A 16,107-nucleotide genomic window follows, 5' to 3' on the forward strand; every position below is an offset into this window, starting at 1 on the left:
TGGCGTGATCATAAGGCCATCATTGTTACTTAAAATACGAGAAAAAAAAAGCGGTAACAAACATGTTCCTAAAAAAAATATTTGATTTCAGACCACAGCTAGTGTTCAGACATTCACCTTACACAATCAGAACCCTTCTGTAAATTTCTTTATTTTAATTCCACTTCTGAATCCACAATCACGTGTAGGTCGGATGGAATCTTATTTGCGGTGCTTTGGGCCTAGGCAGAGCATCTGTTGACTGCTTTTTAGGTGCCAGTATGTCCTGATTTGTGCTGAGTCCTCTCAAAGCTTAGGCACCGTTTTGTTTAGTTGTTCAAATGCTTTACATAATTAAGCAAGTTTGTTTCTGGTACTGGTCATCTCTGAAAGAAGTTTGTAATCTTTGACAGCAAGCATCTCAGGTTGCTTTTCTGTATTGCTTGTTATGCTCTGTTTGGAGACACCTTGCCTTTAAGGCCTTCCAGTTGGCTCAAAGCTGATATTAAGTCGGTGTGAGAGAAATCTTGCATTTGCAGTGAATATGATGTTAATTAGGCATGCACTGCTTTTAGCTTGTGTAGGGCACCTATCGTAGATGCTGTATAGAGGCCGTATTATGTCGGAGATTTGGTCCTTTGAAGTACAGCCTGGCGTGATTTCAAGGTTACCACTTTCATGCTGGTTAAAACAGGCCCACAAATTTTTCCTGCTGTGACTGTCACTTGGTCCACAACAAATATGATAGTGCAGGATAGACGAATCCTTTTGGCTCGCTAAGCTCATGTATTCGCAGCGGCCTTCTTGTGAATATAAACCTTGTAGATCACTTTAAACCGAGTGTGGTAAGCCGGAAGTGATCACCTTCGAATTGCATTAGACTGTACATCCATTTAATATTTGTGATTTGCTGGGATAAATACGTTATTTCATGCTTGATAGCTATTTGTAGTTGGAGCAGGATAGAAGCTGGCTGCAGGTGCCAGAAGCTAAAACACTGCCTTTGTGTTTACCATGTGCCGATTTAAACCTGTCATGTTTTAGACGTCTCCACCATAACTGGCATAAAGAGCTGGTCTGTGATCAGTTCATGGCAATCGAGGGCTTTTCTTCTTGACAGCATGGCTTTTTGATGGGAAAGGGCATAAGCTTATTATTTTGGTTTTCAAGTATGAAGAAAAAAAAAAAAGGCCACCATCCTCTGGAAGACATTGAAGTAACAAGCGTTAACTGTTTGGTTTACTAGAATTGATATGGTAGTTTCTACAATGCTACTGTAGATGGCGCTACAAGTCTCAGTGTGAGAGGTGCTGTTTTCTAGTTGCTGCCACAGATGGTACTGTGATCTCAGGTTGGTAGCAGACCCCACGAAATCTCGAAACATGATGAGTAAGAGCTAACGCTCCTAATAATGATGGCACACTAATTTAAATGAAATGCATTGCAAAATGGCTTCACCCAAAGGTTTTGTGTGTGTGTGCCTCGTGTGCTCTGCAGAATGCCTCCCTGCAGCTCAAGGTGCAGGAGCAGCAAGAGACGCTCAACACCCTGCAAAATGGTGAGCCTCCTTTGTGCTTGCCCGTTTGCTTTTTGCCACATACTACTCTGGTTTCTGAGAACCGCATCTCAAGATTCAGTAACAGTTTGTTTTTACCTGTATGCGGCTGTGGCTATCGTGGTCAGCCAGTGCGTACACAGCGTATACTGTAAAAATTGCGCACAGACACGAGGACTAAGCAGAGACAAACACAAGGACGAGCACTACTCACAACTGCTTAGTCCTCGTGTTTCTGCGCAATTTTTTCAGTATGCATATCAACCAACTAGCCCAACTTTCTGCTCTCCTAAGCACACACAGTGGCCTGCCATTAATGAAACTCACAATTGAAAGCTTTATGAACTCATCTCTTTTCTCAGTTTGTGGGAAACCGTAATGAGCACTGGGGAAGCTGTGGTTAGAGTGTGCGAGATTTCATCATTTTGCAGTGTAGAATGCCTGACCTGTGCCGGTGCTGCCCTTCACTGCTTTACGTGTATGAAATGAATTGTACAGTGTTTGACTGGATTGGTGATCTGTGCTAAAAGTGTCTGCTGCAAGGGTTTACTAAATCAGATCGGAGAATAAGTGAATCCAATTGGCAGTTAACACTATTTAAGTGCCCACTTTAGCTGTGTCCAAGCAGCCTGATTCTACATGAGTGCAAGAAAAGTAATAGTGAAATTAAGTTGCCATTCTCAGAGCATGTGATATTGCACCAGCTGTGACGTGCTAGCAAATGTGGTAACGTGGTGCGTGTGCCGTACATTTGCTTCCATTTGCATTGTGGGATTGAACCCGGAGCTGGCAGCTGGGAATTATGACCAGCAGGGGCCATGGGGCTTTTGCATGTGAACAGATATGACCAAGCAAAACCGTTAGGACAGAATTCATTGGCTTGTCTGCACGAACCATGGATCACACAGACATGCATTGTGCATAAACATTAATGCAATTTAGGATGTCGCGTAGGCGAGAAACCTTTCAAAGTTATCCATAATTGTTTTACTTGGAGCCTTCTCTGATATGAAGTGTACTGTTTGGCCTATGTATTTTATTGGCTTCAGTGGAGCGTAATAGATAGAACATGAAGTTTGCTAGATATGGAGTTTTTCTTGCAGTCTCAAGATGGAAGGAGCGTGCCCATGTAATGAACTGAAGACTTGAAATGGAGTTCAATAAGATGAAAAGTTAGGCTAGTTAGAGCAAATTCATGAATGAAATATATGGGCGCGAACTAAACGAGGCACAAAGAAAAAGAAGACACAGGACATGTGCCGTTCTTACCATTGGTTTAGTGGAAGAAAGCGTGTTAACTTAAATGCAGCGACACAACAGCCATAGTCCAAAAAAAACGGAAAGGTAATCAATTCACCTTCACAAAAGGAAAAACAAAAATTAAGATCTCCGGAGATATCCGATTTCTTTTTCTGTTAGCGATGTCGATGGCATGCTTACACAATTACCATACGAGGCGATGTAGAATGCTTTCTGCACCTCTCTGGTGAGTTGAACTTAATCTTTGTTTTTACTTTTGTTGAGTAGAATTGATTACCTTTTGGATTTTTTTGGACTTTGGTTGTTGTGTCGCTGCATTTAAGCTAACGCACTTTTTTCAATACACCAGTTGTGCGAATAGCGTGTGTCCTCTGCCTTCTTTTTCTCTGTGCCTCGTTTAGTTTGTGCCGACGTATTTCCGTCATGGACTTGAAATGGAGGGATATGTTGGTGATGATTGCTTGGAGAAAGTACTTAAAACATTGCTGGAGGATCATGGTTGTAATGTGCCAGGGGATTGACAGGGAGGCCTCGTTTAAAAGCAGCCAGTGAAAGAATGCAAAACGAGTCTAAAGTGCGAAAAAAAGGAACAACGAAATAATCAAGTTTTGAGAATTGATTCACCTAGTAGTCAGTTACGTGCGCAGAGTAGCCATCAGCTTGGCCTATTTTCTTGTCAGCATAGGCAGCTAAACACTGGCTATACATGGAGCAGTATAGTCACATTTCTATGTGTAAACTTGTTGACAATTAAATGGAACATTTGTAAGGCTGTCAATACCTCATGAGCAGATACAGTTTTTCTCCCCTCCTCCCCCTGTGGTACGTCCCATGGGTTCTGACTCGTGCATCTACTTCTTGCCTCTTAGCTGGCGTTATCAATAGTGACAGTTGTTCCGGATGCGGAGCTGTACTCATGCAGCTACCGTGCCTGTGATAAGTGCTTCCAGCGAATTTCCTGTGTTGCTATCACTAACGGGATGTGTTAACTCTGGCAAAAAAAAATTAAAAAATGAATTCGTGATGACTCACAAACACGAATGAGTTTCTGTCCCCTGCTCGCATGTGTCTGCTATCGGCAGAACTGGAGACAGTGCAAGCATTGGAAATGTAATAAGGCCCCTGTTTATGTGGCTGAACGCAGTTTAGTTCCTTGTGTGTGTGTGTGCACATGTGCGTGCATGCATACGTGCGTGCGCACAGCCAACAATTCACATCCCTCGTGATCACGGGAGCCAGTCGTGGCATACATCGGGGGCAGGCAGCGTTGGTGTGTTTGGCTTGTGAGCAGTGAAGGTGGGCGCGGTGTGTGGCTGGAGCTTCTTCAGGAGTTCTGTGAGGTTTCGTGAGCGCGGATGGTGTTGGATTTGTTGTCGCAGCCTCGGAAGCTGTGTGCGAAGAGTACGGGATGCTGCGGAACCAGTACAATGCCGAGACCAAGGCCACGTCCAAAGTTCTCAAGAAGGCCACTCAGGTTGGTGGTGTCCTCTCCTTAGTTGACTTCTGTTTGGTGGCTTGTGTTTAAAAGAAAAGCAGGGATCTTAGATCAGACGAGACAATTCAGTGCCTAGCATCGTGTGTAACTCCAGGTTTGCACAGCGCAGTACCACTTTCAGCATTCCACTTTGAGTCTCATTTGCAGACTGCCTTTCAGCACACTGTGGTTTCGGCTAGCATTTGTTTTAGGCTGAGCTTCTGTGCAGCTTTGTATTTCTTTCAAGTCAGAAACGTGGAGGCTACCGAAAAGGGTTCAGCTTACGTTAAGGACAGCACAGCGAGCTTTGGAAGGAAAAATGACAGGTGTAACGTTAAGAGACAAGAGAAGAGTGGGCTAGCGAACAAACAAGGCAGTTAATGACATCCTAGTTGAAATCAAGAGGAAGAAATGGGCTTGGGCAGGGAATGTAACACGAAGGGAAGATAACCACTGGTCCTTAAGGGTAACAGAGGGGATTACAAAATATGGGTAGTGCAGCGGGGGGCCCAGAAACTTAAGTGGGCAGATGAGATTAAGAAGTTTGGGGAGATACGGTGGCAGCAGCTGATGCAGGATAGGGTTAATCGGAGAGATAAGGCCTTTGTCCTGCAGTTGTCGTAGTCAGGCTGATGATGGTGACATGTGTGTGTGTGTGTGTGTCATTTATCTTTCATTGATGCCGTGGTTACCACACCATAGTGCGCTGTAAGTTGACTTGTCATCTGCAGGGCATGCATTGGCAAGTTACTGGTGGCTCTAAAACCTGTTTAATCTGCTGTTTCTCATCGCATCTCTGTGTAATGAAACCGTGATGAATTTTTCTCATGTGACTTTATCACGTTCACTGTGGTCTCCCAGAAAGGAGCATTATTTAAATGAACTGGGTCAAAGGTGTGGCGTTAACTGAAAATCTTCAATTTGAACACTGATGGTAGCCAACACATATCATCACTGTAGTTTAGCCTAGGTGTGTTGTGGCTTTTTAACTGCATCCTGTGCTCCTTTTTTGCTGTTTAGTACAGGCATCATAGTAAGGGTGACAGGCTTCACAACACTGGGTAGACCAGGAAGTGGTGACCGTGATGGGGAATTGCAGAAATTTGCTGCAGCTCGATGGTCTTGATGTTCAGCGGATTTGGGCTCATCACGCTCAATATATCCTTGTTATCTCTCACTGTCTGATGTGTGTATGTCTTATCCTTTTATCTTTGGTCACCTTTTGGAAAGCCAGTGAAAGAGATAACATATAGATAACAGCATGATTTATCAGTGCTTTTTTTACCTGTTTCTTTCGAAAATGCATGCTTGTGGGCACCACGTAATGTTTGCGCTCATCTTTTGTGCAAGTGAGGCCCTGCTTTCCACTTCATTTTTACTTTTGGTGTGTGGGTTTCAGGAGACTGATTGTACTGATTGTTCCAGTGCGGCACTTGCTTTCAAAAGCAAGGGGAAAGGGAAGTGTTCACTAGGTCCTGTCTCCTATCTGGTCGTGAGGCAGTCAGATAGTGGGGGGATTTGTTCGGTTTATTTTTCTTATCCTGCAAATTATGTAGGTCAGTGACGATTTCCTAAACCGCGAAGGAAGAGAGAAAATAAAGAATATAGGTGGGTGACTGTCGGTGAATGTACTAATATGCTTTTGCTAGATGGATACTTTCAAACGCCATTTGAGTCTAGCGATATTTGGGACTCACAGTGGAATTCGAACTCAGCGGTAATCCACAGTGCTGCATGATGTATCCAAGGGCAGTCAAGGGCACTGCTTCTGTCAAGCTTCGTTTCGATAACTTCATTTGAATCTTTGAAGCATGTACAGGTGCCCACAAAAGTTTTCGGAACACGAAAATTGCAACAAAACTTAATTTTTGAGCAGTTTCAGCGTGCATTCAAAAATTTACGGAGGAACTCAGCACTTTCCTTCATGAACAACACGATGCACTTTTTAATGCCAGGCTGTGCCTCTTTGTAGCGAGAAAGTTGAGGCTTTTTGTGATTTCAACGTTCCAAAAACTTTTGTGGGTACCTGTACGTGGGCTCTGCAAATGATGTCATTGATGGCAACAAAAAGTTGTTATGAACTTCATTTTGCCTTGCTTTTTTTTTCCATTAGAGTTCTGGTTGAAAACTTTTTTGAGGTATTTTTATGGGTGCCGATGCTTATTTCTTCCCCTGCGCGGCAAAACGTTTTTCGTCACTCTATGTGCACACAGTTGTCTGTTTGCTCGTCTTGTGCATGTGCCATATTTGCTGCTTACGATTGTAAATGACGTGAAAAGAGGCTTCTCCACTGAAAGCTTTCAGTTACCTTTGGGGAGGACTGGCACTGTGTGCTTGTAAAATGACACTGAGGAGGCAAAATCAAACAAGACCTGATGTTACCATCAGAGGTGGCATGTTGTGTAGGCTAGAGTAAACAAGAAAAATTACTACTTTATGTAACATATGTTAAAATTTCTTGACTTCAAGCACTTTAGTTACTTGTAATTTTTTTGTTTTCCAAGTGATTGCATGAAGACACTTGTGTCGTGTCGTGCTTCAAAGCTATTTAAAATTCTCAGATGTCTTCGTGGCGCTTTGTAGACTCGAGTGACTTGTGAACCGAATGCCATTGAGGAATCTCATGGATCAGTGCAAGGCTGGCAGTTGAGTCAAATGACATGTGGTTCGATGGCATTTTAAACGCACTTGTGGCGTGGATACGGTACTGATATCAGGTCCAACAACTATTGTTTTACTACCTGTCCTTTCTAACCATGTGCCTATCTCTCTCTCTCTCTCTCTTTTTTTTCATTGCTGTATTTCATTCCTGTTGTCATCCTGTTACGGTGTCTTATTTTCAGATTTTGTTACAGGGTGCCCGCGCATGAGTGGTGCCAAACCTGAAAGCAGGTGTACAGGTTCTGAAGTGTCCATCAGTCATTCTTTTTGTTTAGTGGGTCTTTCACACTAGCTCAAGAAATGAGAAGCGGCGCTCTAAGAGGACAGAGACAAGGATATACTTATACTCCGTTTCATACATAGCAGGCAACGCTGCCAAAGCTAGCGCACCTGTTCACGCAGGCTTAGTCCACGCACAAAAAGTAGTTCACCGTACAGCCAAAGTGAACACAAGCATATTTCGTAGCGAGAAATCTTAAAGTGCCGTGACTGGCACCTCCTGGACTTCGTTTTACCTTCTGCCACATTTTCGTATCTGCGACTCGTCGAGATTTCGAGACGCAAAAAGTACACGTGGCAGTATGATACGTGGTTGGTAGGGCGAATTGCTTCTACTAAATCTGCGCCTATAATGTAGTTCACACTCCATGTAAATTATGGCCAGAGAGCCCGCACACTGAGTGCCTCACAGCTTTGACCGTGATTTTCAATGCTACTACATCGTTTTGTACCGCTCTTTCTATTCGTCCAAACAATGACCGGAGTTTCGAGAAGAACGAATGATACCTGGCGTAGTAATATAGTTTCGTACACGCACTACTTCAGCAACCTCTGCAGCGTTGCCTGTTATGTATGAAATGGAGTATAGACGAATGTTGACTCTCATGCAAGGATGACAGAACGAGGGGAAGGGGGGGGAGGGGACAATTGCCTCCTTTCTACCAATTTTTTCGGAGTTCACCAGCTGTTCATGTTCAGATCAGATTTCTGGCAAACTCTTCACATTTAGGACGTTATTAATGTGAAGCGTAGTATGGCTGAGCCAGTGGGCTCCATATAGTCAGTCAAATGTTTTTGTTTGTTTCAGTAACCTAAACCAATCGTGTCCCAACAGAAGTCATTGACTGACTGATCCCTGTTCGTGAGCATGGCTGGCACAATCGAAACATTTTTAATGCAGTCATCACTTCTGGCGTACACACGGGCATACTACCCATATCGGTATACCTTTTACGTGCATTAAACAAATGTACTTTTGAACAGCACAAAAATAAGAAAATATATTGTTGTAAACACTCTGCCTTCACTATGGCGACGCCAAGAAGAAATGTTGTAAACACTATGCCTTCACTTTGGCGAATTCCAAGCGCATGCTTCTCACGCTTTCCCTCGTCCCTTCCTCCCCTTACCCTCGCCCGCTCATGCTATATAAGCTCGCTGATAGGGATGAATAAGCGCTCTTTCTATCCCGAGTGTCTGTTTCTGTTCCATGGAAGCACGGCACGCGCAATGCGGATACTATCTTTGTAACATACATACAAAGAAAATTGGATGAGAAGGTAATGTTGAATGCATAAAGATAAAACTGGACGTCTTCCCCCCATTAAAAAAAAGTTCCGGGGTCCCTGCTCTCATGGCAGTCGGATCTTGTCTGTGTTCTTCCCTATCTTAGTCTGCTCTGGGCGTTGTATCTGATTCCCTTTGTGATATGTGACGACCACTTCAAGCGCTTCTTTGATACGCTGAGCACGACGACTGCTTCTAGCACCTCTTTGACACGCTGAGCACAGTTCGTCCTGGCAGGTGCCTGTATTCATTCCTTGGTTGCATTTTTTGACTGATGGTCTTATAGTTTTTTGCTTTTATCTTGATCTTTTTTTGGCTTCATTTTTGCTTATTTTTGAGCTTCATTTATACCGTTTGGGATTTCTTTCCAGGTTGGCTCCTTACATGTCTCAGTTGTTGGGAATTTTATCTTTCTATAGCTTGATGTGACCACACCTGATAATCTGGCAGTCACGCTGTATCCCTCGTGTGTTTCCCCTTCCACTTTCTTTCTGTCTGTGCATTATTTGCGTATCAAAGTTGTTAGTCAGCGTTTTGTTGTTTGCTCCTTCTTTCGTTGTCTTTTTTTTTGATGGCTGTTGCCATCATTGCCTTAAGGAAAACGCAGCGAGCTATGGAAAGAAAAATGATGGGCTTAATGAGAGTGGGTGAGGAAACAAACGCAGGTTAATGACATCCTAGTCGAAATCAAGAGGAAGAAATGGGCTTGAGCAAGGCATGTAATGCAAAGGCAAGATAACCGCTGGTCCTTAAGGGTAACAGAGTGCATTCCAAGAGAAGGCAAGCGTAGTAGGGGGTGGCAGAAGGTTAGGTGGGCAGATGAGATTAAGAAGTTTGCGGAGATACGATGGCCACAACTGGCAAAGGACAGGGTTAATTGGAGAGACATGAGAGAGGCCTTTGCCCTGCGGTAGGCTTAGTTAGGCTGATGATGATGATGATGATGAACTAGTTCTGCAGCCGATCCTTCTAATGCCATTCGCGTCAAGCTTTTATCGCTCACTGTTGGTTTTCTGTCCCAGTGGTACCTGGAGAACCAGGACCTACGGCGCACGTCCCAGATGCTCTGGGACAAGATGGCTGCCTCCGGGGAAGACCTGGCCGGGCTGCCCCCTCCCAACATGCTCTCAGGGGCGTCGTCCACGTCCTCCGAACTGACCAGCAATGGCTCTGCTGTGCACGATGAAGAGGCTGCACAGCTCAGGCAGATGGTCGCAGGTCAGTAAGTGTGCAAGTCTCTTTGATGACGTCTCTACCATGGCTGATGCTGTATTCACAATGGTGCCTCGCCTTGCTGGTACCCGACTCTTGAAATACTGTCCTTGTTTCTCTGCAAGCAAATCTCATTTGGGCTCGAAAAATGGTCCTAATTATCGAACAGTCCGAGAAATTCTTGAACTTGAAAAAAAAAAAAATCTTTCTGCCATAAACCACTTTAAAAATCTCGAACTTCACCACTCCCCACGTTTTGCCTATAAGCGATAATATTGGACTTGATCTGAGCTACAGTCATGCTCCTGTCATGTCCGCGCTACCTTGCGTCACAATACCAGACAGTGCAACATGGCTGCATGTGCCCCGCGAAGTAAGAGAGAGTGCCCAGTTTGACGCAGGCGGAAGTGAGCGCCTTCAAATGTGCGCTCCCCGCCCCCCCTTCCCGTCCAACACTGCACCTTTCCCATTTTCAACGGGATCGTGCGCCATCTCGATGGCAACAAAGAGCGTGCCATTATCTTGAGTGGCCACCATGAAGAACAAATAGCCAAGCCTATTCAAGCCAGCTAGTTGGATTGGCTCCATTCGAATCCAAGCGCCTTTCACAGTTGTGAAGAACTGGTTGGTTGCAACAGCGATTAAGCTCAAAAAATGTATTTTGATTTGAAAAATGACCTCCACAGTATTGCTGGCATCTATTTCACTCTGAAAAATTGAACTTTTGGACTCCACAGTGTCTGAAACGTTGGTCGTGAAAATATACGCGTTCCCATGGGGTGCGTGGCAGTTCCTCAGTGAGGTGCAAAATATCACTGAAGTCCGAATTATTGGAGTCTGAAAAATTGGTCAGCTACCATGTGTGTCGGAAAGGTTTAGCTTGCATTGCCGCTCATTGAATTCTGAAGGTTATTTTTCAGGCATAATGTGTTGCACTGTGGGAATGTCTTGCAAGCAAGCTTCTCGACATGTCAGGATGCTGCCATGTCTACGTTTTGTGCCCCCATGGAAGAGCCTCCTTGCAAGATTAGAGTTCTGCCCAGCAGTGGGAGATTTACCTGCAGGTGGCAAAACCTTTTTTCCTTTAAAGGGGACAGACTATAACTCACCTGTGCGGAGGTGTAATTTTGCTCCAACCAAATAGCGAAGATATCTGACAAAGAAGCGTAAGGTGCACTGATTTATTGACACGCTGCTTTCAGGTGTTTATATAGTAATCTTAATAATGATACGCACCTTTATTCACATCATGTAACGTGCACAATGCCGGAAACCTACACTAGAAGCTGCCTACTTTTGATAGGACTGCGGACCTTCGCACTGGCAGTTTGAGAGCACGAGCAGGTATCCATGCCTAAAAGAGAACAGCTTGCTAACAGCATAATGAGCGGGTGGAAAGCATTATGGCAACATGAAGTATACGAGGAAATGGCAGGATGCAAGGTAATAATCATATAATCTAAGGAAGTAAAAATGCACGATGATTTATTTCTTACAAACTGCATTAGTGTCTGAGGGACTCGCGCACAGTGTGATACTTGCATGATGCTTGGCACGATATAGCAGTTCGAGTAGTTTTAGCACTGCTGTATGAGTGCCAAAAAAAAAAAGTAATTTGTTGATAGAATGTTTTGCCTGTTCCCGATGCAGATCTGCGGCTGGAGGTCACCTGCCTCAAGAGTGAGCTGGAGAAGAGCGAGAGTGCTTGCCGCAACCAGGTCATCAAGAACGAGCGCCTCCTGACTGCAGTGAGTGGCCCTGACTGGCTCTGATTGGCTCTCGTGTGGCGTCCCCTTTTATGGCGTGTCACAGCAACGCATTTTCAGTCAGCTTTTATTGCCTATCGGGCTGACCACCTGGTCCAGTGACAACATGGTGGCTCCGCAGCTAAAAAAAGAGTTGCATTAGAGTAGCATGAAGTCCAAAACCACCGGAAAAAATAGCACCCTGGAAGTACAGCTGTCCATCCAGCTCACTCATGGACAGAAAAACTGGCTGTCTCATTAAGCTGTCAGTTAAGGACAACGCAGCGAGCTATGGAAAGAAAAATGATGGGTGTAACGTTAAGGCGTCGGAAGCGGGCGGAGTGGGTGAGGGAACAAACGCGCGTTAATGAAGTCTAGTTGAAATCAAGAACAAGAAGTGGGCTTGGGCAGGGCATGTAATGCGAAGGCAAGGGAACCGCTGGTCCTTAAGGGTAACGGAGTGGATTCCAAGAGAAGGCAAGCGTAGCAGGTGGCGGCAGAAAGTTAGGTGGGCGGATGAGATTAAGAAATTTGCGGGGATACAGTGGCCGCAGCTGGCAAAGGACAGGGTGCAGTGGGCGTGGTCAGGCTGATGATGATGATGATGGCTAGTTCTCCTGCCTTCACATCATGCAAGATTTGTGCTACAAAGTGGGAGCAGCAGCAGCAAGTGCGGCATAAGAAGGGTGCTCTTTGAATTAAAGTGTTCCATTAGCGAAGAAAAAACCGGTCAGGTTGGTACAGATTCATGGTGGACAACAGTGCACTGGAACAAGCGCTGTTCTGTCTTGTTTCGTCCCTTCTGTCTGTGTTCCACTGCGCTCTTGTCTACCATGAATCTACCTGCACTAATTTTGTGCTGCTAGACAACCATCACGCAGCTGTTTTTCACCATTTTCGGCATTATTTTTTTTTTTCATTTTTTTTGTTCAGTTTGTTTGACTCCTCAGTGCAGCCAGTTCCATTTCTTGTGAAGCTTACAGTTATCTTGAAGAAAAGGCCTTTGTTAATGGCACCCTTGCCTGGTCACTTGCTTTCCTTGTGCTGGGACTTTTGTTGACAGTTACCCATCGCATGCTTTGCATTTGGGTTTTTTCCTTCACGAGTCTTTGTTTCCAAGGAGGTTCGACATGAGTTCTCAACTCCTTATTGCAACCTGTTCTGTGTGTGCTTACTCCTGTGACCTCTGTCTGATGTAGTGTGTGATAAGAAATGGCTCAGTCATGTTAACTTGCCGCACATTAATCTAGATGGTTTTTGTGACTTGCTAGAGTCATTAGTTTTAGCAGTTGATGCTAGATATATCAAATTAGAGTCATTAGGTTTAGCAGTCGATTCTAGATTTATCAAACGTGAATATATCAGATGATTGCCCATATTGAATAGTGGAAACATCTCCTTGAATGTGCCATGCAGAAGTGTAGTAGCGCTATTGTGTGCTTTCATCGAACTTTGGCTTAGTGGGACATTTGATGTGTTTTTAGAGCTTCGTCGGTGAATTTCTTTTCTTGCCGAGAAAATTTGTGTTCCTTGTTTGACTCTTAGCTTTGCTGGAGCTTTTGTAATCGCTGCTAGAGCGCCTCTCTTTCGTGAGAGCATCCATGCATAGAAGGAATCAGGTGTGGTACTTGCCTTGAAATTTTCCATTCAGAATTGTGCCCACACAAGTCTCCCAGTGCTCAGTGAGAACAAAACAGCTGAGTCAGCATGCTGAGCCAGCGTGAAGGCTCAGAGAGGTGGAAGGGGACTTCTATTCACTGCCTCTCTCTGTGTGTCTCTCCCCACAGCTCGAAGCGGAGCGGGCCGAGCACAACCGCTGTCGGAGGCGATTGGCTGAGATGGAAGACGGCATGGGTCGCCTCAACAGAGGTGGGTGGCAGTCATGGCAAAGAACTTTGAGGAAGCCACAAGTCACTTCATGGGACTGAGAATGTTATTAGGCTCGGGAAATGTTTGCTTGCATGGCTCCCTCTGTGAGGCCATTAGGGATTGGTTTGGTTTATTGGGGTTTAACGTCCCAAACTGACTCAGGCTATGAGGGACGCCGTAGTGAAGAGCTCCGGAAATTTCGACCACCTGGGGTTCTTTAACGTGCACTGACATCGTACAGCACGCGGGCCCCTAGAATTTTGACTTCATTGAAATTCAGCCGCCGCGGCCAGGATCAAACCTGTGTTTTTCGGGTCAGCAGCCAAGCGCCATAACCACTGAGCCACCGCAGCGGGGCTGAAGCCATTATGTTGAGGTAAAAATGAAGAAGATCATTAATGGGAGATGCGAGGCTAAAAGTGGGGTAATGTAAACCACTTGTCTGATTTCAATAAATTTTCAGGTTTGACGCATAATTAGTACTAGTATATGCATTCCTGCAGTATGTTGCAGGCTTATGTGCCTATTTGATAACTTCAAACATTCAAGCCCACAGATTTGACATTTGATTTCCAAATATCTGGTGTTCAAACTTCGAAGTGTAATTCTTCATGAGTGAACAGCTTTTCAGAAACACTTGCCATTAGTCGTTTGAACGATTACGTCCAGTACAATTTTATTTGTTCATTTTATATTTACCCACTGTCACTGGTCCATTGCCAAGTAGCTGCAGATGGTTTTCCATGTAGTATTCAAGAGGCTTTGTTAGAAACTTCTTGTGTAATTTATGAAATCAGTGGACATTTCTGTATGTACTGGCCCCGTGTGTTATAGAAACAAAAATAGTTTTAAAAATGCATGCTTATGCCATTAATCTTTTCTTTTACATACTAAAATAAAGGTCTTTGAAGCAAATTACTATTGATTTTGGATTCACTTTCAATTAGAAATCAATGTTTGCACAAGCCTAAAGGAGTTTTAAAGGGCAACTCTGGGGGTTTTTTGAACATTTTCTCTTGTATTCTTTAGAGTCTCCTCTGTCCGGTACAAAAAACCGTTTTTCAAAATACCGAGTAAAAGTATTTTAAAACAGTGGAAACCAAAACCAAAACTCTTTTTCGACTCAACTTTGACATCACAGCGTACTTGCTTATGACGTCACAGATAATGTCCCAAAACTTATTATGTGCGCTTTGATTGGCCAAACTGGCGACCATAAGCGGCAATTTAGGTCATTATGTGTCTGAAGTAACCAAAAACAAGCATTAAATATTATTGTTCCACTAACACAAAGTAAATATTAACGATTGTGACAACCTGTGACATCACCCATGCAAGGTTGCATATGGAAATCGATCCGATTGAGACCACGAAATAGAAAATTTTAAAATTCATTTGCGCTGCAACAAGTAGTCACTCGGCTGTGAAATTTAGCATAAATGGCCAGAAAACACAGGAAAAACTTACCCTGGAAATTTCTGTAAAATCCTTGGAGGCGCGAAAAACGCCGGAATTGCCTTTAAAAAAAAATACTAAAAGTAGGAAGTGAATGTATTTCACTGAGAAATTTTCCAGGTATGGCAATTAAATTGAAAAGTATACCTCTTGAAGGGCAAACTTTGTTTCTGTGGTTTGACTGTACTTTGAAAATATTATCTTTTTAGTAGAAAATGCTCAAAGCTATATAAAAAAGCCCACAGCTGAACTCTTCATATATTTTTTGGGCCCAAAAAAGTTCAGTGAAATAATAAGTTTCGTTTTCTCGTGGGTGTTTTTTAAATAGTAGTTTTCCAGACTAGTCTATAACAAAAACTCATCAACAAAGAAAATGTTACTCAGAGTTTCAAGAGATTCGAAATTTTATCTAAGGTATACACATGTTCAAAGAAGCTTCAAAACCTGCCTCAGGAGTTTACAAAAGTTTCATGAGGTAAAAGTTTGCTTTTGTGCTTTCTTCACTGCATCTTCTGCAGCACTACTAATATGCACTGCAAAACTCTGGAACACGATGCTTATATAGTGTGCAGTGAGGGTCTGTGAAGTTCACAACTAATTCCGGTTGACAGTCATATAGTAGATCGCTTTGAAAATTGGGTTCATAGGCTGTTTTTTGCTACTTACTTTCCATGTTCCCTCAGTGCTTTATTAAAGTCATATTTCTCGTTGTCTACCACTCAGATAAGGGAGAAACTTTGCGGACATGTTCTTGTATTGTGTTGCAACACCGACAGTGTTGTAATTGACTGCAACAACAATCCATAAAGTCACTTTTGTTCAATAATTGTGACTTTTGCCCAAAGTCCCTCTCAAGTTGGTTTTCTTCAAGTCTAATGTTTGACCAAGATGGTCAGTCTTCTTCTGTGCCTTGCTCATGGGGTGAACCTTCTAAATTACTGCAAGGAACCTTTTTTTTTTTTTTGCGAACTGGGTATCTAATTTCATTTTAATGCCTTAAAGACCCTCTGGGGGTATTACATAAGGTGTGGGTACGAAAAATCAAGTTGAACAAGTGGTAAGTTAAGAAGTGGTTGGTAAAAGCTTTGGCGCATGTGGATGGGCACGTGATGGTAGCGATGTCATTGGAGAGGTCGTTCCAGTCTACAGAAACATGGTGAAAAAACAAACAAAAAATACGGCACTAGTAACAGTACTGACACGTGTGCAAAACACTTGGAAAGGATGACGAATGTGTTGAGATATGCTAGCTGGCGGCGAAATGTGCTACTTGGTAAAAGTGCTTTTTAAGGCTATTTTACGGAGATTCAATCTTGTGAGCCAAACGTTGT

The 16,107-nt window shown here is 43.7% G+C and overlaps 1 protein-coding gene across 1 annotated transcript in view; it reads left to right on the top strand.

Annotated features, from left to right (window-relative positions):
- The window catches only part of LOC149344156 (shootin-1-like), a 54,430-nt gene that overhangs the window by 8,178 nt on the left and 30,145 nt on the right, over window positions 1-16,107 (top strand). The window contains exons 3-7 of the mRNA XM_089546178.1: window positions 1,477-1,537; window positions 4,174-4,268; window positions 9,518-9,713; window positions 11,358-11,455; window positions 13,240-13,321. Coding sequence (XP_089402304.1) covers window positions 1,477-1,537; window positions 4,174-4,268; window positions 9,518-9,713; window positions 11,358-11,455; window positions 13,240-13,321 — 532 coding nt within the window. The remainder of the gene's footprint in view (window positions 1-1,476; window positions 1,538-4,173; window positions 4,269-9,517; window positions 9,714-11,357; window positions 11,456-13,239; window positions 13,322-16,107) is intronic.

Source organism: Amblyomma mixtum, chromosome 5 (genome assembly GCF_055824585.1).
Source record: "Amblyomma mixtum isolate Tamu chromosome 5, ASM5582458v1, whole genome shotgun sequence".
In the NCBI taxonomy this organism is placed as follows: domain Eukaryota; kingdom Metazoa; phylum Arthropoda; class Arachnida; order Ixodida; family Ixodidae; genus Amblyomma; species Amblyomma mixtum.